Source organism: Erithacus rubecula, assembly GCF_903797595.1.
Source record: "Erithacus rubecula genome assembly, chromosome: 1".
Classification (NCBI taxonomy): Eukaryota; Metazoa; Chordata; class Aves; order Passeriformes; family Muscicapidae; genus Erithacus; species Erithacus rubecula.
The window spans coordinates 111,211,437-111,236,716 of NC_136658.1; the positions used below are offsets into that span (position 1 = coordinate 111,211,437).

The 25,280-nt window shown below is 45.3% G+C and overlaps 3 protein-coding genes and 1 long non-coding RNA gene across 6 annotated transcripts in view; all 4 read right to left on the bottom strand.

The window, feature by feature from the left end:
• IFNAR2 (interferon alpha and beta receptor subunit 2) overlaps positions 1-25,280 on the bottom strand; it is an 844,054-nt gene that overhangs the window by 287,850 nt on the left and 530,924 nt on the right. The window contains exon 12 of one of the 2 annotated variants that reach the window (XR_013775121.1): positions 18,516-18,596. The exons of the other annotated variant lie outside the window; for it this stretch is intronic. The gene's annotated coding sequence lies outside the window, so the exon portion shown is untranslated. Of the gene's footprint in view, positions 1-18,515; positions 18,597-25,280 lie in introns of those variants that run through there. 2 annotated transcript variants of the gene reach the window in all.
• LOC306809568 lies at positions 1,922-3,207 on the bottom strand. Of its 2 annotated transcripts, none has more exons than XR_013776265.1 (3): positions 2,456-3,207; positions 2,288-2,312; positions 1,922-1,945 (listed from the first exon to the last, which is right to left on the bottom strand). It is a non-coding gene; the product is annotated as an uncharacterized lncRNA (long non-coding RNA). The 2 variants fall into 2 exon arrangements; XR_013776266.1 differs by lacking the exon at positions 1,922-1,945 and adding an exon at positions 2,215-2,255.
• Positions 4,526-25,280, bottom strand: part of LOC306805356 (uncharacterized protein) — a 77,772-nt gene continuing 57,017 nt past the window's right edge. Inside the window, exon 2 of the mRNA XM_079313063.1 lies at positions 4,526-5,001. Within this exon, the coding sequence (XP_079169189.1) occupies positions 4,535-4,975 (441 nt within the window). The 5' untranslated portion in view covers positions 4,976-5,001 and the 3' untranslated portion in view covers positions 4,526-4,534. The remainder of the gene's footprint in view (positions 5,002-25,280) is intronic.
• On the bottom strand, positions 23,984-24,364 carry KCNE1 (potassium voltage-gated channel subfamily E regulatory subunit 1; the record flags this gene model as incomplete). The annotated part of the gene is made up of 1 exon (XM_079298235.1): positions 23,984-24,364. The coding sequence occupies one exon, from the start codon at positions 24,362-24,364 to the stop codon at positions 23,984-23,986; it is 381 nt and encodes a 126-aa protein (XP_079154361.1).

A 25,280-nucleotide genomic window follows, 5' to 3' on the forward strand; every position in this document is an offset into this window, starting at 1 on the left:
ATTTTTACAGAATTTTTAGGGCCTGGCAGAAGCTCACACACACCTGTATGCAAATTTGGAGATCAGAAACACTGACTTGGAAATGCCAGGGAATTGCAGAGATCTTGTTGAGAGGGAAATGGAGCTGGAGAAAAGTTCCAAAGGATGGCCTTGAAAATCAAACTGGATACTTTGGAAAATAAACTGTGAAAGATGCATTGTAATAGAACCCACAGGGGTGATTTCAGATGAGTGGCTTTAAGGCATTTTACAGCATGATGAGACAAAAGCTGATAGGACAAGAAATGCTTATAATGAGTTGTAATTGGAAATAATTGGATTTGATTGTGATAACATAAATAATAACATCTGTATTGTCTCACCCTTCATATGAGACTGAAAATGGAATAAAAGTTTTTTAAAACATCTCTCAGTTGCCCCATGTCTGGGTCAGAAAAGGGCAAAACGTGACACTGCACCAGTCACAGAATTGTTCTTGAGACTGGCAAAAAAAGGCTCTGTCACTTTTGTCACTTTTGTCACTTTTTGGGAAGAGCTGTGGGAGCACCCAGAGGTGTCCTGGGGAACAGGGCAGCACTGCCAGGGATGCCAGGCTGGGATTTTGGGGGGTCTGGGCAGGGCTGGGGATCCCTGGGGGATTATTCCAGCTCAGGATATTCCATTTATCCAGTTCTGTGATCTGGGATTCATTGAGCAGGGGATTCTCCTCTCCCAGTCCTAGAAAAACCAACCCAAGCACCAAATTCCCCACTCACCCCTGAAGAAATATCTGCTGATGGAGCAATTAGGATGGCAATTATCACTGACATCCTAATTACCCAGTTCAGGTCATTATGTCATTACCTTCCCAGTCACCATCCAAACTAAAAAAAATCATTACAAACCCTTTATTTGAAAATGCCAACTGAAAACAGCATGAAATACAGAACATAATGAAATACACAGTGACAGTAGGATTTTTTTTTTTTTTTACTACTGTATTGTATTACAGCTAAAATTAAGTTTGAAATTTAAGAGTTTATTTTTATCTAAATTAAATGTTTTGTAGGTTTAATTTTTTTTTTCCCCAAAACCAACTGTCCACAGGGAATTTGGTTCTCTCCCAGTCTTACACAAAGTGACAAAGATTGGGATTCTTTTTCTAACCAATATCATCTCCAATTTAAATAATCTCTTCTCCCTCCTGCTGGCTGATGAATTCCTGAGCATGAGCTCAAGTCCCACACCAAATTTTTATTTCTGGTGCCTAAAATACTTTCCAAAAGTGAGTAATTTTAGCTCTGCTGGAACCAAGAGAGGAAAAACTTGCCCAAATCAAAGATGGCTTCAGGATGGAAACAGAAAAAGGTGGGAAACATAGAAAATAAATTAAGACAATAATTAAATTAAGAGCCTTATACTGGCGTGAGGAGGGAAAATCAGGAGGAAAAGCTGCTGGGACAGCTGGTTGGGAAGGGGACAAAGCCACCAGAGCCTGAGTGCTCAGAATTTTATTTTCCCCTCTGTTTTTAGGGTGTGGAGCCCCCAGTGCAGAGGGAAGGAGCAGGAATGGGCTCAGTCCCAAGGGAAGAGCACAGTTCTGCCTCTCCCCAGCAGCAATTTGGTGTGGGAAGCTCAGGGTGCCCTTCCCTGTGGAATTCAACTCCCAGCCTGGCACTTCCTTGGCACAGCAGCCAAGGAGCAGGAGGTGAAACCCTGCCCAAAATTGGGAGTGGGTGATGGAAGCTGAAACCTGGATCTGTGATGGAATGAGGCACCTCCACACCTGGATCACTCCACACCTGGATCTGTGATGGAAGGAGACACCTCCACACCTGGATCATTCCACACCTGGATCTGTGATGGAATGAGGCACCTCCACACCTGGATCATTCCACACCTGGATCTGTGATGGAAGGAGACACCTCCACACCTGGATCTACCATGAAATGAGGCACCTCCAAACCTGGATCTACCATGGAATGAGGCACCTTCAAACCTGGATCTGTGATGGAATGAGGCACCTCCACACCTGGATCTCTCCACACCTGGATCATTCCAAACCTGGATCTCTCCACACCTGGATCTCAGCATGGAATGAGGCACTTCCAAACCTGGATCACTCCATACCTGGATCTCTCCACACCTGGATCTCTGATGGAATGAGGCACCTCCAAATCTGGATCTCTCCACACCTGGATCTCTCCACACCTGGATCACTCTAAACCTGGATCTCTCCAAACCTGGATCACTCATGGAATGAGGCACCTCCACACCTGGATCATTCCAAACCTGGATCTCCCCACACCTGGATCTCTCATGGAATAAGACACCTCCAAACCTGGATCTCTCCACACCTGGATCTCTCCACACCTCACTCCAAACCTGGATCTCAGCATGGAATGAGGCACCTCTAAACCTGAATCTCTCCACACCTGGATCTCTCCACACCTGGATCTCTGATGGAATGAGGCACCACCACCTCTGCTTCCCAATGCTGTTGCATGGAAAAAGGGAGAATTCCTGCAGAGCAGGAATTCTCAGAGCTGCTGGAAATCAGGCTGGAATCTCCTCTTGGTGAGGAAACTGGATCACAGCAGAAATTGGACCCAATTTTGGATGGTGCCACCTGTCCCTTTCTGGAGAACAGCCCCACTGGGGAGAAGGAACAAACCTGGAAGCTGCAAATGTTGTTTCTACCTGTGAACATCTCCCATTTTCCAGCAGCAATGGGAATGTGGCTGCTGGGAGCTGGGATTGCAAATTCTGGCTCCAACAGAGCAAACACCACAGGGAAGCCACAGGAACAGGATCCAAAACCAACTCCAATCCCTAACTGGCCTCTGCTGGAGCCAGGGGCTGGGAAAATGCACCTGTCCAAAAAAGGAGAGGTCTCTGCTGGAAAGCTGAAACTCTGGAATTCCAAGGACAAGTGTGGAAAGCCAAGAGAGTGGATTGGATTTCAGCTTGGACATCAGCTGGAAGCAGCAGCCTTGGAACAGTTCTGAGGAGATCAGGCTCTGAAAACTCCCTTTAAGGATGTGGCCCACATGGAATAAATCAATTCCAGGCAGCTGGATTGTGGCAAAATCCCATAATAGCAACACTTTATCGTGGCAGAAAAAGATACAGGAAAAACAGGGAGAGAAAAACATCACAGTAGCAAAATGTGAATTTCCAGACAGTAAAAACCTGTGGAGGGAGAATTGGGAAATAATGCTTCCTATAAAATTGGGAATTAATTCCTATAAAGTTGGGAATTCTTTTCCTATCAGTAACAAGGAGCAAACACATAAAGGAGGCTGAGAGGAACCCCCCAACATTTTATAGGATTTTTACTCCTACAACCAAATGCCTCAAGGTTCTCACAGTATCTGCCCCACTGGTCTCCAACCATTTGGATTTGCAGACTCCAGAGCTTTTGCCAATGAATTCTTGGACCAAGAGTAGCAAGCTGGAACCCTCAGGCAGCATTTGCCTCTCCACATCTCCCATCCTGGGTTCCAGGACAGTGCAGGGCACAGGCTGAGCACTGCTGAGCCCCCTGGGGATCTGCAGGAAACACCCCAAAACTGCAGCACCCCAAAACTGCAGCGCCCCAAAACTGCAGCGCCCCAAAACTGCAGCGCCCCAAAACTGCAGCCTGGTTCCTGTGAGCACCCTGTGGATTCTCCATGAGGAGAGGGGTGGCATTAAACCCTGCAGGGGCTCTTTGGGATTGTTGGCACAGCAGTGTCACCTCCCCAAGCTGAGAATGGTCAGGGGGCTCTGGGGGGGACATCAGGAGCATGGAATGGGTTGGATTTAAATCCCATCCCATTATCCCATCCCATCCCAGCCCTGCCATGGGGACACCTCCCACTGTCCCAGCCCCAGTGTCCAGCCTGGGACTGAACATTCCAGGGATCCAGGGGCAGCCACAGCTGCTCTGGGAATCCCATCCCAGCCCCTCCCAGGGAACAATTCCTGCCCAAAATCCCATCCAGTCCTGCCCTCTGGCAGTGGGAAGCCATTCCCCATTGTCCTGTCTCCAAGCCCTTGGGAATGGGATGTCCTGGCCCTCTTCCTTTTCCTGGTTTAGGGCAGCCAAGTGTGGGAGAACTGCTGAAAAATGCAGGACCACTGTCCAGAACAAGTCCCAGTCCAGCATGTGCCTCCAGATCCTTGAAATAACCATCCCTGTGGGATGGCTGGACACAGATTATTCTTATTCACCCTTTCCCATCATTTGAGGCTGGACACAGAGCCTGCAGTGGCTGCTCCTGCTGGCACAGTCACACTGCTCTGACCTCCCAGAAAAATTAGGGAATAAAGAATATCAGGATGTGTTGTCCCAGCTGGAAGCAGCAGCAAAGGAAGGGTGATCCCTTCTCCTGAGAGCCAAGCCATGAAATGACTGGAGGAGCAGGGAATGCAGCTCCAGCCTCCCATCCTGCAGCTGCAGTAACTCAGCCTTCACTCCAGAGCTGCACGAGAGGCACAGGCTGTCCTGGCACCAAGGAAAACCATCCCTGGCTGGGCTGAGCAGAAGGGAAACGAAGGAAAAAAACCATTTTCACACATCCCTGAGGACCGAGTCTGTGCTCAGCCCCTCAGGCCTGGGCTGGGCTTTGCTGTCCTGCCGCCGCAGCTCCAGCAAGGCAGCGCTGTTGATGATGATGAAGGTGTCCCTGCTGTCCCTGCTGTCCCTGCTGTCCTTGCTCTCAGGTCCTGGCAGCTCCACCTGGCCCCGGGCTGGGCTCAGCTTCCCTGAGTACAGGTAATCCATGTAGTTCTCAGGCTTGCTGGAAACAATATTGCTGAGCATCATGACGAAGAGGAGGAAGCCGAAGAAGCCGACGATGATGAGGATGTAGAAGGAGGCCATGATCTCCTCCTGCAGCTCCAGGGCAGGGTTGCTGTAGTTGTTGAACCTCAGGGCTTTTTTCTGTTCCACAGACATGTGCAGCAAGTTGGGCAGCACTGAGCTGCTGTTGGTGTGGTTGCTCAAAGCCATTGCAGCTTCTGGTGCAGAGGCCAAATCTACATTAAAATAAAAAAAAATAAAAAAAATAATAAAAAGAGGGAAAGAATGGATTAGCTGAGCCCAGGGCCTTCACATCATCCCCTGTCCTCTGCTCTGGGGGTTCCTGCTCCTGGAATGCTCAGCTGGAGCAGCTTGAGGTCAGAGCTCAGGGACAGGATCCTGCCTGGGGCTGTGCCAGGAGGGATTTGGGGTGGATTTTGTGAAAGGTTCTTCCCCCAGAGGTGCTGGCACTGCCCAGGCTCTCCAGGAGCTGCCAGGGATGCCCAGGCTGGGATTTTGGGGGGCTGTGACTGGATGATCCCTGGGGGTTTATTCCAGCTCAGGATATTCCATGATTCCATCCCTCCCTGCACATCTGACAGACACAAATCCACAGTGGAAGCTGGTGGTGAGTTAGACAGGAATTCAGGGAATCCAAAGTTGTGCTGGAAAAAGGGAATTTTCATGGGCACACACAGTTCCTCCAGGCTGGCTTTGTTCTGCTGGTGATGCAGCATCAGAGTCAGAATTTGGGAATAACACTGCAAATTCCAGGGATTATCTCAATGGAAACGGGATGAAAAGGAACCTCACCAAGAGGAGAGGAAATCAATACTGGGATTGTCACAGGATCAAGAATGGTTTGGGTTGGGAGGGACCCTAAAATCACCCAGAGCCACCCCTGCCATGGGGACACCTCCCACTGTCCCATTGCTCCAGTGTCCATCCTGGAACTGAACATTCCAGGGATCCAGGGGCAGCCACAGCTGCTCTGGGAATTGCCTCTAAGCAAACCACAAAATCCTGCCATTCTGAAAAATCTAAAGATGAAAACAATTCTTGCTCCATCTCCCAATCCCACCCTCCAAAAATAAACTTATGGCAGCAACAATTTCCCAAATTTGACAGAAATCCATGGATCATTTGCAGCTCTCTGAAATGCCTTCTTGGAGAAGAATGTGATAATCTTACACAAACTTTGTGCCAATCTGCCCATGAGGGTTTGTAAACCAAATCCAGGAGTTTCCTCAAAAAAAAATGCAATTTTTTGTTAATTTATAGTCATTCCCTGTTTAACCAGTGTAACTCTTCAAGGGTCTTTAAAAATGAAGAAACAACCTCACCTGTCCCAGGCAGAGCTCAGGTGCTTGACAACACCTGAGGAATTGACTCTGCCTTGAATTTCCTACAAGAACCTATTGAAAAAAGTGAGTTTAAAAATTTTAGAAGTTTAAAAACTTTAAAAAGTGGGTTTAAAACAATGCATTTACATTTTAAACTTCAAATTAATGTGAATAAGAGAATAAAAAGGGGAAAAAACTGAAAAAATTCAGAGATTAAAGATCAAATCTTCCTGCCAGTGTCCCCTGAGATGTCTGTGAGAAGAATTATTTGTAAGAATTTACAAATGAGCTGTGGATCTGCTGGGAGATAAAACAAGCAATGAGAGAGAAAAGAAATTATGGGATGGATTCCACTGATTGATGAATAGAAAAGAGATTTGCCTTTAAAATCTGTAGGTTTGCTGAGAAATGAAATTGGATATTGAAAGATGAACAGAGGAAAACTATGAATTGTGTAAGAATTAAAAATTAAAAGGGAGGGTTTGTAAGGAAAACTGGGTTTTCTGCTCAGTGAGATGTTGGACAAATATCAATATATGTTAAAATATAAAATAAAAAAAATATCAATGTATTTTAAAAAAAGGCAATATATAAAAAAAATTTCAATGTAAAATAGTCAATATTAAAGTCAATAAAAAAAGAGTCAATGTAAAAAAGTCAGTGTCAAAAAAGTCAATATCAAAAGAAGTATTTTAAAATCCTGTCTATATTTAGATATGAAATACATATATATTTCATAGCTATAAAATATACAATATATTTTCAAAAAATCAAGATATTAAAATCAATATTAAAAAATTCCAGTATAAAAAAAACCCTCAGTGTATTAAAAAAACCTCAATATAATAAAAAACACCTCAATATATTTCAAAACTCTCAATATCTTAAAAAAATCTCAATATACAGTAAAAAAAAAATCTCAATATACAGTAAAAAAATCTCAATATACAGTAAAAAAATCTCAAATTTCCCTATTTTTGTATTAATTAAACAGATCAGAAATCAGCTTTTTTTAAAACTTTTTTTTTGTCTTTTTTTAAATATATGTTTTGCGCTTTTTTCCCTTTTTTTTCCTTTTAATTATTTTTGGCTTTTTTTTTACTTTTTTTGCAAACTTTTTTTTGCCTTTTTTTTCCTTTTTATTTAAACTTTTTTTTCTTTTTATAAACTTTTATTTCTGCCTTTTTTGCCTTTTTTTTTGCTTTTTTAAACTTCTTCTGCCCTTTTTTTCCTTTTTTTTTTTTTTTGCTTTTTTATAAACTTATTTCGCCCTTTTTTTCCCTTTTTTATAAAACTTTTTTTTTGCCTTTTTTTTCTTTATTTAAAAAAAATTTGCCTCTTTTTTCTTTTTTTAAAAACTTTTTCTTTTCCTTTTTTTTTTTTTGCCTTTTTTTTTCTTTTTTTTTTTCTTTTTCTTTTAAACTATTTTCTTTCTTTTTTTTTTTCTTTTTTTTTTTTTTTTCTCTTTTTTTTTAAACTTTTTGTTGTCTTTTTTTTTGCTGAGATCCCTGGAAATGTCCCTGGGTGAGCCTGTCCCTCCCTTCCCCCTGCACCAGAAATCATTCAAAAGAAATTCAATCCCTGCACACCTGGAGAGCTGACACACAAAAAACCATGAAAATACAAAAACGGAGCTACAAGTCTCAATTATACATTGTATATTTATAAATATACATCCTATATGCATATTTTTATATCTATAATTATTATATATTATATATTTATATACAGTATAATATATAATTATTATATATTTATATTTAAGATATATTACAATATATATTATATACATATTATATATATATACATCCCATATGTATATATTCTATATATAAATGTATTCTATTCAGTGTATAATATAATATCAATAAAATTATATACAAATTGTAATTTAGACTATGCATAAATTATTAAATAATATATACTTCCTATATATTTTATGTATTATATATTATAACATAGATAAATTGTTATATTTTATATATATTATATATATGGGATATATATAAAATATTTTATACAAATTTAGATATACATACATATATACATACATATATATTAAATATATATATACATTATATATTAAATATATATACACATATATACATAATGTATTAAAAATATATATACATTATATTTTAAATATATATACACATATATACATAATGTATTATATATATACATATATACATATAAATACATATATATTAAAATATATATATACATATATTAAATATATATACATATATACATATATATATACATATATATACACATATAAATATATCTACACATATAAATACATATAAAAATATATTTATATTTTTATATTTATATATATATACATACATATATATATATACACACATATATATACATATATATATATATACACATATATATACATATATATCCCCCTAATGTCTGTGTATACCTAACACCATTTTTAGCTAATTTTTAGAAAAAATAATTCCTAACAACAGGAGAATTAAACACATCTGTTTTTCAGGAAAACAACCAACCAACCCACCGCATCCAAACTGACAACAAATGGGAATGACCAATGCGAGCAGCAGTTTAACGTGTTTAATTCGTTAATTAAAGGAAGCAAATGAAGGTTTTTACCTGCCCGGAGCTCCGTCCCGCTCCTGCCCCCGCGGCCGCTCCGCGATTTTTAACTATTTATTAGGAGTGGCCGCGCCAATCCCGGCGGGAGGCGGGGACAGCACACCTGGGAGGTGACAAAAGCCACACCCGCGGCACCAGCCAGGATTTGGGGGTGTCACCAGCGGGGGAGGCTCTTCGGGGGGGTTCGGGGTTGTTGGTCATGATGGAGCAGAAATTGTGGTGGTTCTGACACTCAGGGGCTGCCAGGAATATGCAGGTGAATCCCGGGGGTGTTGGGGTGCGCCGGAGGAGCTGCAGAATCGCGGGATTGTCGGAGCTGGGAAGGGACCAGCAGCAGCAGTGAATCCAAATCCCTTCCCTGCCCACACCCCAGGAATTCCCTGAATCAAAGAAACCATCAGCATCAGTGAATCCAAATCCCTTCCCTGCTCAGACCCCAGGAATTCCCTGAGCTGAGAGGAACAATCAGGATCATTGAATCCCATGTTTTCCCCTGCCCACACTCCAGGAATTCCCTGAGTCCAAGGAACCACCAGGATCAGTGAATCCCATTTTTTTCCCCTGCCCACACCCCAGGAATTCCCCGAGGTAAAGGAACCACCACAATCAGTGAATCCCGCTCCTTTCCTTGCCCAGACCCCAGGAATTCCCTGAGCTGAGAAGGAACAATCAGGATCAGTGAATCCCATTTTTTTCCCCTGCCCAGCCCCCAGGAATTCCCTGAGGTAAAGGAACAACCAGGATCAGTGAATCCTTTCCCTTCCCACACCCCAGGAATTCCCTGAGCTGAAAAGGAACCATCAATACTACTGAATCCCATTTTTTTCCCCTGCCCAGCCCCCAGGAATTCCCTGAGGTAAAGGAACCACCACAATCAGTGAATCCCGCTCCTTTCCCTGCCCAGACACCAGGAATTCCCTGAGCTGGGAATGAACCACCAGGATCAGTGAGTCCCATTTTTTCCCCTGCCCAGACCCCAGGAATTCCCTCAGGTAAAAGGAACTACCAGAATCAGTGAATCCTTTCCCTGCCCAGACCCCAGGAATTCCCCGAGCTGAGAAGGAACCATCAGCACTATTGAATCCCATTTTTTTTCCCTGCCCAGACCCCAGGAATTCCCTGAGTTAGGAAGGAAGCATCAGAATTATCCAGCTCCTTTCCCTGTCCAAACCCCAGGAATTCCCTGAGCTGAGAAGGAACCATCAGCACTATTGAATCCCATTTTTTTTTCCCTGCCCAGACCCCAGGAATTCCCTGAGTCCAAGGCACCACCAGGATTATCCCAGTCTTTTCCCTGCCCAGCCCCAGAAGTGTCCCTGCCCTGGCAGAGGCTGTCCCTGCCTGTCACTCCTCCACCCTGCTCATCCTGCTTCCCCTTCTGGAGAAAGGATGGGCAAGGAAAGTCAGGGAATAGGGAAGAGGCTGCAGGGTGAGGCAGGCTCCCTATCTGAGCTCCCATCTGCTGCCCCAGCCCCTGCAGCCTGTTCTGCCAGCCAGGCTGGGCTGCTGGATCTGCAATTCCACCCCTTCCCTGCCAAACCCTGCCGGAGCAGCACCAAGCCCTTGGCACATCCCTGGGTGAGAATCAAAGATTCCTGTCAATCATGAAAGTATTGGGGTTTGTATAAACCAGAATATTGAAATCTGAAATTAAGTGTGATACTAAAGAAAGGAAAATATATGATTAAATCGTTCTGTTTTGCTCACAGTTTGCCAAACAAGGATTTCACACAGCCCAACAGATCCTGCAAAATCAGATTTCCTGCTTTTGTGTGATCAATTGCAGCCTATCCCTGAGACCAGATTTCCTGACTTCTGTCATTTATCTACCAAGAGCAGATGGTTATCTGTGGCATTGACAAATTGTCCAGAGACTTCATGTCCCACAGACCACCACTGCTCACCTGGCAGAATTATGACAGCAAAAAAAATAACAATTATTGATGACTACAAGGAAACCATGCATAAAAGGAGCTGCAAACCCAAGCTGGGTGGAGCATGGAGTGGGCAGCGACCCCCATGTACCCCCATTGCTCTGGCTATATAAAATAAAGAAATCTAAGTTTTGCTGAATATTGAGACTTTTGTTTTTCATTTATAACACCTGCCTGAGCTGGGCTTTGGGTCACACTCAGCTCCTGGCCTGAGGTTTTCCCTGCAAGCAGCACAGCTGGGGAGGATGAGAGCTCAGCTGGTTTAGTTTTTTTTTGAGAGAGTTGGACCCCACAGCAGCCAGGAGCATTTGGGAAGCAGCAGCAGTTAAATTTGTGTTCAGACCTTCCTAAACCTGCCTGTGGGACTCAGCTCCCTGTTTTTTTCCCCATGTCCAATCTCCTCTGGTGAACACACAGAGCTTTAAAAGTCTCAGCAACCCGTGCTGAGCTCCACCTTGGGCCAACAAATGCAGAAATGGGAAGAAAATCAGTAGCAGGAGCTGCTGCTTGGAGGAGAGGAGGGTTCCAGGGGCAAGGAGAGGCCAGGGAAACTCCCTCATTCCTGGATAACCCTGGTGCTGCCAGGAGGAGGGAGCTGTGTACAGCTAAACCCCAGATTTGGGGGCAAAATGTGGTGCTGAGAGGTTTAAAGGCACCATTCCCAAAAATCAAACCCACAGCTTTGGGTCTCAGAGCTGGAGCGTGGATCTGGAAAATCCAGGATCTGGAAAATCCAGAGGATCAGTGTCCTCTCCAAAGTGAGAGTTTCAGACTCTGCCCTGGATTTGATGGTTCTTTTTCTTTGGAAACCAAGTCCAGTGGAAATGCAGAAGGATAAAAAATGGAAAGGAGAGGAAAGGAGAGGAAAGGAAAGGAAAGGAGAGGAAAGGAAAGGAAAGGAAAGGAAAGGAAAGGAAAGGAAAGGAAAGGAAAGGAAAGGAAAGGAAGAAAGGAAAGGAAAGGAAAAGGAAAGGAAAGGAAAGGAAAAGGAAAGGAAAGGAAAGGAAAGGAAAGGAAAGGAAAGGAAAGGAAAGGAAAGGAAAGGAAAGGAAAGGAAAGGAAAGGAAAGGAAAGGAAAGGAAAGGAAAGGAAAGGAAAGGAAAGGAAAGGAAAGGAAAGGAAAGGAAAGGAAAGGAAAGGAAAGGAAAGGAAAGGAAAGGAAAGGAAAGGAAATAAACGTGGATATCAATCCCTTGGGAGTGTAATCACTCACACAACGTGGGGGGACGAGTGATTTTGGGGAATTTCTTTCATTGCCAGGGACTCTGTGGGAATTTCCCTGAGAGACACAGAATCCACAAATCCATCCTGCCTAGAGAGAAGCTTGATTGCTCATTAACAACCATAATTAGTGCCAGCCCCTAAGGGGTGACAGGAGAAGGGCAGGAGAAGGGACTCCAGCCATTGCCAGGAAAAAGTGCCAGGATTCCTCCTTGTCCTCAGCAGGACAGCAGAGTGGGATCCCAAACCCACAAAGGGGATCCCAAACCCTCAGAGAGGATCCCAAACCCACAAAGGGGATCCCAAACCCTCAGAGAGGATCCCAAACCCACAAAGGGGATCCCAAACCCTCAGAGGGGATCCCAAACCCACAAAGGGGATCCCACATCCTCAGAGGGGATCCCAAACCCTCAGAAGGGATCCCAAACCCACAAAGGGGATCCCACATCCTCAGAGGGGATCCCAAACCCTCAGAAGGGATCCCAAACCCACAAAGGGGATCCCACATCCCCCAGCAGGGATCCCACATCCTCAGAGGGGATCCCACATCCTTCAGAGGGGATCCCAAACCCACAAAGGGGATCCCAAACCCTCAGAGGGGATCCTGCATCCTCCAGAGGGGATCCCAAACCCTCAGAGGGGATCCCAAATCCTCAAAGGGGATCCCAAACCCTCAGAGGGGATCCTGCATCCTCAGAGGGGATCCCAAACCCTCAGAGGGGATCCTACATCCTTCAGAGGGGATCCCAAACCCTCAGAGGGGATCCCAAATCCTCAGAGGGGATCCCACACCCCCCAGCAGGGTTCCCACCTCCAGAGGGGATCCCAGCTGTGGTGACAGTCTGGGTTTCACACAGGGATGAGTTTGGAGCAGGAACCCCAAGGCCATAAGGAATAAACCTGAGAGTCACCCCAGGATGGCAGAGGAACTGGGGAGTTTCCATCAGTTTTATGGGACACAGGTGAGGATTTGCTTCCCCTTTTCCTGAAATTCCATTTGCTTGAACACACAAGGGAAGGAAACAACCAAGCAATTGGTTCTATTACATATATATATATATATATATATATATATATATATATATATATACACACACTATATAATATAATATACTAAATATTTATATATATATAAAAATATATATAAATATATATATTTATATATATAATAAGCTATTATATATTAAATATATATACTATATATTATATACTAATTATTTATATATATAGGCTATGTACACTAAAATAGGCTATTATATACTAAAGATATATATATAATATATATTATATACTAAATATTTATATATATAGACTATGTATACTAAAATAGGCTATTATATACTAAATATATACATACTATATATTCTATACTAAATATTTATATATAGGCTATATATAATAAAATAGGCTAATATATAGTATATACATATATATATACTATATATTATAGACCAAATATTTTTATATATAGTCTATATATACTAAAATAGGCTATTATATACTAAAGATGTATATATACTATATATTCTATACTAAATATTTATATAGAGGCTATATATAATAAAATAGGCTAATATATAGTATATATATATACTATATATATACTATATATTATATAATAAATATGTATGTATATAGGCTATATATAATAAAACAGGTATTTTATAGTATATATATATATATATATATATATATACACTATATATTATATACTAATTATTTATATATATCGTGTATATATACTAAAATAGGCTATTTTAGCCCTAAAATATTGGACTATTTTTGCCCAAATATTGCATTTTAAAGCATCCAAACCCTTTGTGTGGTGTTTAGGAACTGATGAGCATTAACCTGCTCTCTGTGCCCCCTGTCCCAGGATACCTGGAAGGAAGCACAGGCAGGACATGAGCACAGCCCTGTGAAATCCCAGAGCTGGAATGAGGCAGGAGGGGAGGAGGATGCACAGAGGTGCCTGGACAAGCCCAGCCTGGAGCATTTCCCAGCCCCCCTCCCCTCCCAGCTTGTTTTCCAGTTTGCCAGCCCGGGATGCTGCCGGTGACACCAGTGACGTTTCCTGTTGAGCCAGAGCTGCTGGCCTGGAGGAAATGGGGCACAGCAATGTCTGGATGTGACTCTGCTCACGTGAGGAGCCCGCACTGGGCACTGGGCACAGCTGGATCCCTGCACTCAGCCCTGGCACTCCTCCCTAAACAAAAAAAAAAGAAATCTGGGTCATGCCCTGGCAGGTGTTGGCTGCAGGGATGAACCAGAGATGCCCCTTCCCTAACATTCCTCCTCTTCCTCCTCCTCCAGAGTGTTTGGGAGTGTAAGGAAAATTCATCCACAAACACCAGAGGTTTGTGTCCAAAAAGGAGACAGAGGAGTCCTTTTGGTTTTACTGGAATAAAGGGAGAGCCCATGGGACATTCCCCTGGGATATCTCCAACTTTTGGAGCACACAGCCTCCTTTTATCCCAATTTCCCTCTCTCTTTCCCATGGGCTGAGGCACTTGAGAGGCACAGACTCCCCTGAGATACCTGAGATTCCCCTCTAATGTACAACCCTCCCTGTTAATTTTTAATTCTTACACAATTCATAGTTTTCCCCCGTTGCTTCTTTCATCTTCTGATATCCAATTTCATTTCTCAGCAAACCTACAGTTTGTTTGTAAAGGCAAATCTCTTTTCCCATTCATCAATCAGTGGAATCCATCCCATTGTTTCTTTTATCCCTCAGTGCTGGTTTTATCTCCCAGCAGATCCACAACTTGTTTGTAAAGACAAATTAGGATAAAAGGAGGCTGTGTGCTCCAAAAATTGGAGATCCCAGGGGAATGTCCCATGGCCTCTCCCTTTATTCCAATAAAGCCAAAAGGACTCCTCTGTCTCATTTTTGGACACAAACCTCTGGTGTTTGTGGATGAATTTCCCTGACACTCCCAACCCAGAGCACTCCAGCTTTGCAAGGATGGTCCCAGTGCAGGTCAGAGCAGCTCATGGATCCCATTCCCAATTCTGAGTCTGGTTCCCAGCACCTGTTTGTCTCTCTCAGCCTCAGTGTAGGTGTGAGAACAGCTCCTGCCAATCTGCAGGAGCACTCTCTGCACTCCTGAGATGCTTTTTCCTACAAGGAGCCCCAGGTATTCCCAAAATTCCTCCTCAGCATGAGGAGAACACTGGAGAACTCAGCACATCCCATGAAAGAAGAGAGTTTGTGTGAGATGTTACTGGACATTGAACAATGAGGGATTTTGATGATAAAAATCCCAGGCAGTTCAGTTTCTTTCTTATTTTTTTTTCCAGCCTGACTGGCTCTGAAATAATTCAGCTTTCTCACCACCCCGCTGACACAGGACTCCCCAGGACAGATCTCCACAGATTTTGCTGCTTTCCTGCCCTCCTCAGACCCTCCCTTTACCACAAAATTCCATTTTTTTGATGCTGCTGGGACCCCATGGGCAGTTGGGCATTCCTAAATCCACAGGGATGGGATCTGCCCAGGAATTGCCAGAAATGGAAGCAGGAGGTCTCACAGAGCAGGAATATTTGGGATCTGGGAGAGCTCTGGGATGGGTGCTGTCCCTGACACTGGAATTTTTGGGTTCCTTTCCCCCTCTCCTGAAGATTTCCAGGTGAAATGGGTTCATCTGAGCCCCCTGCCCTGGGAATTGATGGATTTCCCCAGAACAGGCACTGGTGACCAACTGGGACACGCTGGTGTGGTCCCTGCAGGAGGTGCAGGCTCATCCTCCTTCTGGGATGGGAAATGTAATGGAATAAAACCCATTAAACTGCTGGAATAAACCCCCAAACACATCTGGTGAGCACAGCAGGCTGGGACAGCTCTGTTCTCCTTTCTGAAAGCTCCACAGGCAGCTTCATCCTCTGCACATCCCTGAAAGTGCCAGGTCACCAGGAGCTGCCAGGACCTGTCCTGTGGCACAGGAGGAGCCCCAGCCTGTTCCTGATCCCAGCCCATCCCAAATCCTGGCTCAGAGCCACTTCCAGCTCCTGCCACTGTGACTCAGCCCTGGCAGCAAAACCCCTGCACATCAGCCTTTAATTGTGCCTGGGGAACAAACACACTAATAACGATAAAACAATGGATTGAATGAATCAATGCCCGTTTTTTTGGGTTCACGTTTTGGGCTGGGCTCCAGGCACACGACTGCAGTGTCACCTCCAGGGCAGAATGAAGGTGCTGCCACTCCCATCCTGTGCTTCACATCCTGTTTCCAGCTCATGATTAAGGAGCCCCTGGTCAGGACAACATCACCCCGGGACAGCCAGGGCTGGTGCTGGGGACACAGGGGAGGAGCAGGGCAGGGAAATTCAACATTAGGTTGGCTCAAAAAGATCCCAGAGTAAAAAAAAAAAAAAATAAAAAGAACACCTCACGTCACTCTGAGAAATTCAGCAAACATTTAAGGATGGAAGGATGGGCAAGGGGTTGAACTACAGAGATTTACAAAACAGTGACAAAATTTGCTGTGTTTATGTGGGTATTGCAACTTTTCATGTCTTCCCTTTTTGAATTTCCCTTCATTTATTGTCAATCCACCGAGTCTCACATCACCAAGCCAGTGGTTGGCTGCCACAACTTGTTTGATTTGACAGCCAGACCTCATTTTCTCCCATTTTCCACTGTTTGGCAAACTTCAGTGTTATGACTTAATTCAGGATAAATCTAAGTCTACAGCACAGGGAATTTTTCTTTTGAATGTTGATAGTAATGATATATAATAGCTATTCCCTGAGAAAATCTTTTTTCTGATTTCTGATATATTTTTATTTTGACAATGCAAAGAAAGTTTAAGGAAGTTGCATTTCAGCTGGACTGCTCATAAACACTAAATTTTCTGAAAATAAGGCATTTTCAGGCACAACTGGCACACCCTGATAAAAGCAGAAAATATTCATGGAACTTCTCAAAGAGCTTTTTACCTCTGGTGTTTCACTGTTTCACATCAGGGATCAGAGGAGGGCACAGGAAAAAAACACTGGGAAAAGCTCTGCCCTGTCAGCACAGCTGGGACAGAGCTCTGAACATCATTTCTGCTCTGAGGAGCTCCTCAAAATCCACCTGGAATTCCCAAAATCACCAGAGAATCCAGAGTGTGGGAGCTGGAAGGGAATTTAAAGACCATCTCCCTGGGATGGGAAATCTAATGGAATAAAACCCATTACACTGCTGGAATAAACCCCCAAACACATCTGGTGAGCACAGCAGGCTGGGACAGCTCTGTTCTCTTTTTTGAAAACTCCACAGGCAGCTTCATTCTCTCCAGATCCCAGAAAAAGTCCAGTGAATAAATAAATTGGAGCAGCTGGAGCAGGGAATGTGCTCCTGGGTTGGTTCCCACTAAAGGAAATTCAGGAGGGAAGAGGAAACCTGCCCAGAGCTGGAGAAAAGAAGGATCCTTCCCAGCTCCTGGTGATTTCTCCACTTCAGTGACTTCTGGGAGTGAAAATGAGGAGCAAAAAACACATGGAAAAATCCAGGAGAGGCTTTTTAATGTGCAGAGGTTGGGTTAAATGATTTGTTTATGAAATAATCTTTTTTTTTTCCATTGCCTGTGCTGTGCACTGAGCTGTGCAGCAGCTCTGGGATGGGATCAGGAGCAAATAATGGAATATCCTGAGCTGGAAGGGACCCACAGGGATTGAATCCAACCCCTGGCCCTGCCCAGACCCCCCAACAATCCCACCCTGAGCATCCCTGGCTGAGGTGCCCAAATGCTCCTGGGGCTCTGGCATCAACCAGGGTGTTCCCTAGCTTGTTGCTTTTATTCTAAATGCCTTTTTTTCTGTCACAATCCCTTTCTGCAGGTTAGGATCTGGATGGAAACACAGCTGGGGTGGTGGTAAAGAGAGATTTGCTTTTTTTGAGGGGAAGCCAGAAACAGAAAGAGAGCAGAGGGTGGATTTTGGGTTGTGGGTAAAGCTCAGAGGGTCCCTGAGTGATGTCCATGCTGGTTTCCCTATCCCTGCACCACAACTTCTGCATATTAAGGTGAAAAAAAATAAAAATCTGGGGAGGATTGGATGTTTTATCCCTCAGGGTCCAATCCAGCCCCAGGTCCCTGGGAATGGGGAAGTTGCAGAGTGGAATGAGAAGGATCTGCCTGCAGGTGCAGGGTTGGTGTGAGATCCTTGTCTGCACCATTTTCCCAGCTCCCCTTGGCACTATTGGGTGGGAAGCAGAAAATAAAGCCTTGAGAAAACCCTGCCAGGACAAAAAGTCCTGGAAGTGCCTGAAGGTGCCTGGATAAAGAGCCCAGGCTGGAGGTTCAGCACAGCAGCTGCTGAGTCCATGCCCTGAGAAATCCCTGCTGCCCCTGGAGCTGCAGGTCACAAGGAAAAAGGAAACAGAGCTCAGGCCTGGGAACAATGGGAGAGATGCTCCTGATAGAGCTGGGGAGAGGGGGCAGGGAAACCTGGGGAGGGGTGAGAATGGGGTGGTGGGAGGCAGGGACAGAGCTGGGGGGGCTGTGCCTCAGGAGCATTCCCTGGGGACCAAAAACTGGGGATCAACCCTGATCCTCAGGGGGAAGTCACAGAATCCCAGGCTGGCTTGGAAAGGACCTTAAAGTTCATCCCATTCCAACACAAACCATGGGCAGGGACACCTCCCACTGTCCCATTGCTCCAGCCCCAGTGTCCAACCTGGAACTGAACATTCCAGGGATCCAGGGGCAGCCACAGCTGCTCTGGCAATTCCATCCCAGCCCCTCCCAGGGAACAATTCTTAATATCCAATATTAGCCTTACTTCTGGCAGTGGGAGCCATCCCCTGTGTCCTGTCCCTCCATTCCCTGTGTCCTGTCCCTCCATCCCTTGGGAATTGTCTCTCTCCATGTTTCCTGCAGCTCCTTCAGGCCCTGCAAGGCCACACTGAGCTCAGCCAAAGCTTCTCCTGTGCAGGTGAACAATCCCAGCTGTGCCAGCCTTTCCTGCCAGCAGAGCTGCTCCATCCTCTGCTCATCCTGCTGCCTCCTCTGGGCTCTGCAGCAGCTCCAGCTCCTCCCTGGCTGGGGCAGGGCTGGGGCAGCTCTGCAGGCACAATCCCAATCCCAGTCCCAATCCCAATCCCAATCCCAATCCCAATCCCAATCCCAATCCCAATCCCTTTCCTGATCCCACACTGGGCACAGGGCTCTGGGCTGGGCAGCTCCAGCTCTCCCAGGGCTGCTCCATCTGCTCATCCCAGCCTGGATCCATCCCAGGGTTATCCCAGCTGCCCTTGAACCTCATGGGGTTGCCACGGGCACTCCTGGAGCTGCCCCAGGTCCCTCTGGATGTCACCCCAGGGCAGCTCCTGGTGGCTGCTGACCCAGGGCTGCTGCAGGGCTCCAGCTGGGTCAGGAGGTTGGGGACCGAGTTTGGATCCCTGATAACAATGTGTAAAACTGAAACAGGATGCCAGAGAAATATTACACGAGATAAGAGCAGTTATCAGCTGTAAAGAATGTTCTGCTCGCTTCTGATTGCCCCGATCTTCTGTTTTTATCAGCTTCCTCCTGCTTGTCTCTGAACAAGTTTCCAGATTTAGCAGGTCTGACCCAGCCAGCTGCAAATAAAGACAGCACTGATAACTCCAAATGACACAGGGGAGCTCAGACTCGCCCAGCCTTTGGCTGGGAAGGGTTTTCCAGCTGGATTTTTCATCCCAGGGGTTTGATCTCCCATCCCTGCAGCTCTGAAGATTTCTGCTGGTAAAATCCAAACCCACCTGCTGTGGGTGCAAGTTCTCCATGAGATGGGAAATCAGAGCTTGGAGTTCTCCAGGGTGGGGAGGGCAAAGGGTGAGCCCTGAGTCTCAGCAGGCCAGAGCTGCCTCAGGTCAGCACAGATTGGCTTCCCTGGCTCTGGGCTAGAAATGCATGGATAGAAACATCTGGATATGAGCATCTGGAAATAAACACCTGGAAATGAACACCTGGATAGAAACACCTGGGAATAAATATCTAGAAATAAACACCTGGATAGAAACACCTGGAAATAAATAAACACCTGGAAATGAACACCTGGATAGAAACACCTGGAAATAAATAAACACCTGGATAGAAACACCTGGGAATAAATATCTGGAAATAAACACCTGGATATAAACACATGCAAATAAACACCTGGAAATAAATAAGCACCTGGGAATAAGCACCTAAGAATAAATACCTGGATAGAAACACCTGGTTGAAAACACCTGGATAAAAACACCTGGATAGAAACACCTGGGAATAAACACGTGGATTGAAACACCTGGATAGAAATACCTGGAAATAAATACCTGGATAGCAACACCTGAATAGAAACACATTAATAGAAACATCTGGAAATGACCACCTGGATAGAAACACATGGATATAAACACCTGGAAATAAACAAACACCTGGATAGAAACACCTGGATGTAAACAAACACCTGGATAGAAACAACTGGAAATAAACACCTGGGAATAAACACCTGGGCATAAATACCTGGATAGAAACACCTGGTTGAAAACACCTGGAAATAAACACCTGGATAGAAATACCTGGTTGAAAACACCTGGAAATAAACACCTGGATATAAATATCTGGAAATAAACACCTGGATAGAAACACCTGGATAGAAATACCTGGTTGAAAACACCTGGAAATAAACACCTGGATATAAATATCTGGAAATAAAAACCTGTAAATAAACACCTGGATAGAAACACCTGGATAGAAATACCTGGGAATAAACACCTGGATAGAAACACCTGGATAGAAACACCAGGAGTCATCCCTTGGATAGATTTCCCTCAGCTTTGCACTCACCTTTCCTCCCAGCTGGAACTGGCACCTGGCTGCCCAAAGCTGAGCCTGCAGCACTCTCACAGCTCTGGGCCAGTGGATTGATTTGGGGCTGGCAGGAGGATTGGATTTGGGGCTGGGCACTGCCAGGGGCAGCCACAGCAAATCTGGGAATCCCATCCCAGCCCCTCCCAGGGAACAATTCCTAATTCCCAATATCCCATCTAACCCTACTCGGGAGCCATTCCCTGTGTCCTGTCCCTCCCTGCCTTGTCCCCAGTCAGCTCCAGGAGAGGAATTTGCTGCTGACACGTTGATGTTTGTGCAGGTGTGGGTGCCCTGGGGGAGATCCCAGCACCTGCTCAGTCAGGTGGAGAGAGGGAACAGGTGAGTGGGTGCCCCCCCCCCTGAGCCTGCCCAGCAGGCTGGGAGGAAAAAACAACATCTGTGCTTGAAATTCCCATTTTATTGCTTTCTACAAGTGGAAAAACGGCAGGAGGGGAGATATCTCCAAGAGTGAAAGGTGCAATCCCACATGGGAATAATCAACAGGCTCTCAAGGGGTGGCTGAGCTGTGAGACCTCCCCTCTTTTTAAATTGTAATTAAATAAAAAGGCAGAGCTGCTCAAAAAAAAAAAAAAAAAAAAAAAAAAAAGATGCAAGTAATGCTGAGCATCACCCTCCTCACAAATAATCCCCCTGGAGCTATGAAAATAAAATGACCCAAAATTTATTTCATGAAAATAAAATGACCCAAAATTTATGTCATGAAAATAAAATGACCCAGAATTTATTTCATGAAAATAAAATGACCCAAAATCCCTGAAAATACCTGGGGTGCAGGGAGAGCTGCAGGAGGGAGCCCTGGGGACAAAATTCATTCAAAGGGTTGAATGTAATGGAAGGTTTTAATGTTTTCATCAATTAAAGGTTTTTAATTAATTAAAGGGTTTAATGCCATTTAAGGCAATTTTTGGTTGTTTTCATGAATTAAAGGTTTCAATTTATTAAAGGGTTTAATGCCATTAAAGGCAAATTTTGGTTGTTTTAATGAATTAAAGGTTTAAAGTTATTAAAGGGTTTAATGCCATTAAAGGCAAATTTTGGTGCAAGTTTAAGCCAAGTCCAGGGTCCTGGCTCTGCAGATCCTCTCCCAGGGCAAGTCCTAAACAGTGAGATCCCAAAAGAGCAATGCCCAAGCTGAGAAATCAACATTTTTCCAAATCTGGGTTTCCATTCCTCTAGAGGAAAAAGTGACTGGGATAATTAAGCTGCTGGAGATTTTCCAAGCTGCTCCAGACACCAAAAATGTGAATCTTGTCTTCAGATTAATGGTAGGCACTATATAAATATCTTTTTTAAAAACCAACCTCATGTTTTGAGTGTCCAACCCTAAATCCAGCATTAAACCATGTGCCCAAGTGCCACACCCAGCACAGTCACTAAAGTTTCCCTCCAAAATCTGCATTCTTCCATGGAAATATATTTCAGAAAAAAATGGGAAACTTCTCCTAATATTTTATCACTAATGGGGACATGATTCTGAAGGGAATAGTAGCATTGTACAATTTATAAAATCATTATTCTAAGCTGGACAAAAAATGCAAATGAAATCTTTCAGCTGCTTTTTCTTGGGAGAATTTGGTCTTGCTGGAAAATGATTGTCTAAGCCATGCTTGGCAATGAACACCCTGCCCTATGTTTGTCTCTAATGAAATCCTAATTAGGCTCTAATTTCACACCAGCAACACCAAGATTTGCCTTTGTGGAGAATCCCAGAATGGTTTGGGTTGGGAGGGAGATAAAACTCATCCCATTCCCATGGCAGGGACACCTCCCACTGTCCCAGGCTGCTCCAGCCTGGCCTTGGGCACTGCCAGGGATCCAGGGGCAGCCACAGCTGCTCTGGCAATTCCATCCCAGCCCCTGCCCACCCTGCCAGGGCTGGATTTATTCCCAAAATCCCAGCCAGCCTCAGGTTTTGTTCAGGAGGTGAAGCTGATGAATCCACAATAATTCCGTGCGCATCCCGAGCTTGGCCCCACGGTGATCCCAAGAAAACTGGGGCAGCCCTGGCACATCCCAGAGCCATCAGCTTCACCAGCACTGCTCCTCCAGCCTGGCCAGACTCTGTTCTGGCTCTGCAGAGCACCAGCAGCTCCCCTGGCCAGCATCTGTGGACATGGTTGGATGCCAAGGAAAATTCCAGCCCGGCCTTTCCCCAGGTTCTGAGCTGTTTGAGCTCTAGCTCAGGTTCTCTCCCAGGCTGTTAAACTTGCCCAGCTACCCCAGGATGATCTTTCTTACAGACAGAAAGGAATTAATAACACAGATTGGCACCTGGTGTTGTCCATGGGACGGTGTGGGATCTACATGACCTGGGATGTTTTCTCCTGTTACCAAATAAACTCCTGTCCTGGCTTAAATTCACAAACCATCCTATAAATATAGGGTATATTGAATATAAATATTCAATAAAGTGCTTCTTTTGCCCAAGAGGAAGTGTGTTGCTATTACTCTTCACTCGTAGCTCAATAGTGACAAGAGTCACTGTCTTGGTCTCAATGCAGGATGTGTCCATCAATGTGTGTTCTGTCCCCAGGTGGGGCAGTGCCCCTGATCTCCTGGCACATATTCTCTGCTCATGGGCCATCTTTAAACCAGCTGGGCAATCATCTTTATCTTCCCACAGCCCATCCTCCCTCCAGGAGATATCTCCTGTTCATGGCCACTGAGTCCCAGGGCATGGCTGAGAAAATTCCATCATCCCACTGGGAGATGCTCCAGCCAGGGTAGGAGCCAAGCCTTTCCTACCCAGAGAAAAACTGACATTTGGACACCAAGGAACCTTCTTCCCACTGCATTCCAGAGGAAAACCAGAGCCTTGCACATCATCCCTGGAGCTTCAGAGGAAACTGCACCTTCTCCAGGAGCACTGCTCCAGCTGAGCCACATCTGCCCCTGCAGGAGGATGCAGCACCATGGAATGGGACTGTGCCACCACCCTGACTGACTGACTGTGCCAGCTTGGATTCTGGCTCTGGCAGGGTTGGGATTGTTCTGTGTAATGCTGCATTGCTATTTGAATTGTCCTAGGAAAGAACTGTTATTCCTAATTCCCATCTCTTTGCCTGAGAGCCCCTTAATTTCAAATTTATAATAATTTGGAGGGAGGGGGTTTACATTCCCCATTTCAAAGAGAAACTTCTGCTTTTCTTAGCAGACACCTGTCCTTCAAACCAGTACAATTACCCACATCATCCTTGTACCACGCACAGCCCTTTCTCTAGGAAGATCCCAGGAAAATCCCTTCCCCTAGGCAGATTTCTCCTCAGGGATCTTGCTGCCCGGCTGCTCCACGGCCAGCTGGTTCTCCAGGACGCAGCAGAGTTTGTAGTTCTCGATGATCCTGGCCTGCAGGTGCAGCCTGTCCTGCTGCTGCCAGGTGTCAGCAGTGATGTAGGTGCTGTAGGGGTCGCGGGGCCCCTCGTGGCGTCGCGCCTGCAGGTTGGTCACCATCACCCCCAGGGTGAAGAACCCAAACAGCCCCAGCATCAGCAGCACGTAGATGATCTCCAGGCTGCTGCCTGAGCTGCTCACCTGAGCAGGGGCTGAGCTGTTGCTCTGTTCCAGGCAGTTCTGCAGCAGTTTGGACAGGAGCAGGTTCAGGGCTGTGCTGTTGGACAGCACCAACATCTTGATTTCTGTCCTTGGCTCTGCTGCCTTCCTTTGGCTGGAAAAGGATAAAAATCAGATCAGGGTGGGATTTCCTCTGTCTCCCTTTGCTGGTTCCCCTCCTTTTGGTCTCAGTACAGGATGTGTCCAGCAATGTGTGTTCTGTCCCCAGGTGGGGCAGTGCCCCTGATCTCCTGGCACATATTCTCTGCTCATGGGCCATCTTTAAACCAGCTGGGCAATCATCTTTATCTTCCCACAGCCCATCCTCCCTCCAGGAGATATCTCCTGTTCATGGCCACTGAGTCCCAGGGCATGGCTGAGAAAATTCCATCATCCCACTGGGAGATGCTCCAGCCAGGGCAGGAGCCAAGCCTTTCCTACCCAGAGAAAAACTGACATTTGGACACCAGGGAACCTTCTTCCCACTGCATTCCAGAGGAAAACCAGAGCCTTGCACATCATCCCTGGAGCTTCAGAGGAAACTGCACCTTCTCCAGGAGCACTGCTCCAGCTGAGCCACATCTGCCCCTGCAGGAGGATGCAGCACCATGGAATGGGACTGTGCCACCACCCTGACTGACTGACTGTGCCAGCTTGGATTCTGACTCTGGCAGGGTTGGCATTGTTCTGTGTAATGCTGCATTGCTATTTGAATTGTCCTAGGAAAGAACTGTTATTCCTAATTCCCATCTCTTTGCCTGAGAGCCCCTTAATTTCAAAATGATAATAATAATTTGGAGGGAGGGGGTTTACATTCTCCATTTCAAAGAGAAATTGGCAGACACCTGTCCTTCAAACCAGGACACCCCAGAGAGCAGGGTGGGCCTGTTCTCATCTTCTATCTTCAACCCAGCCAGGGCTGAGTCCATGCCCAGCAGCCCCTCCAGAGCACCTTGGGGTGCACAGGTGAGCTGCCAGGGTGTGGAGCTGGCAC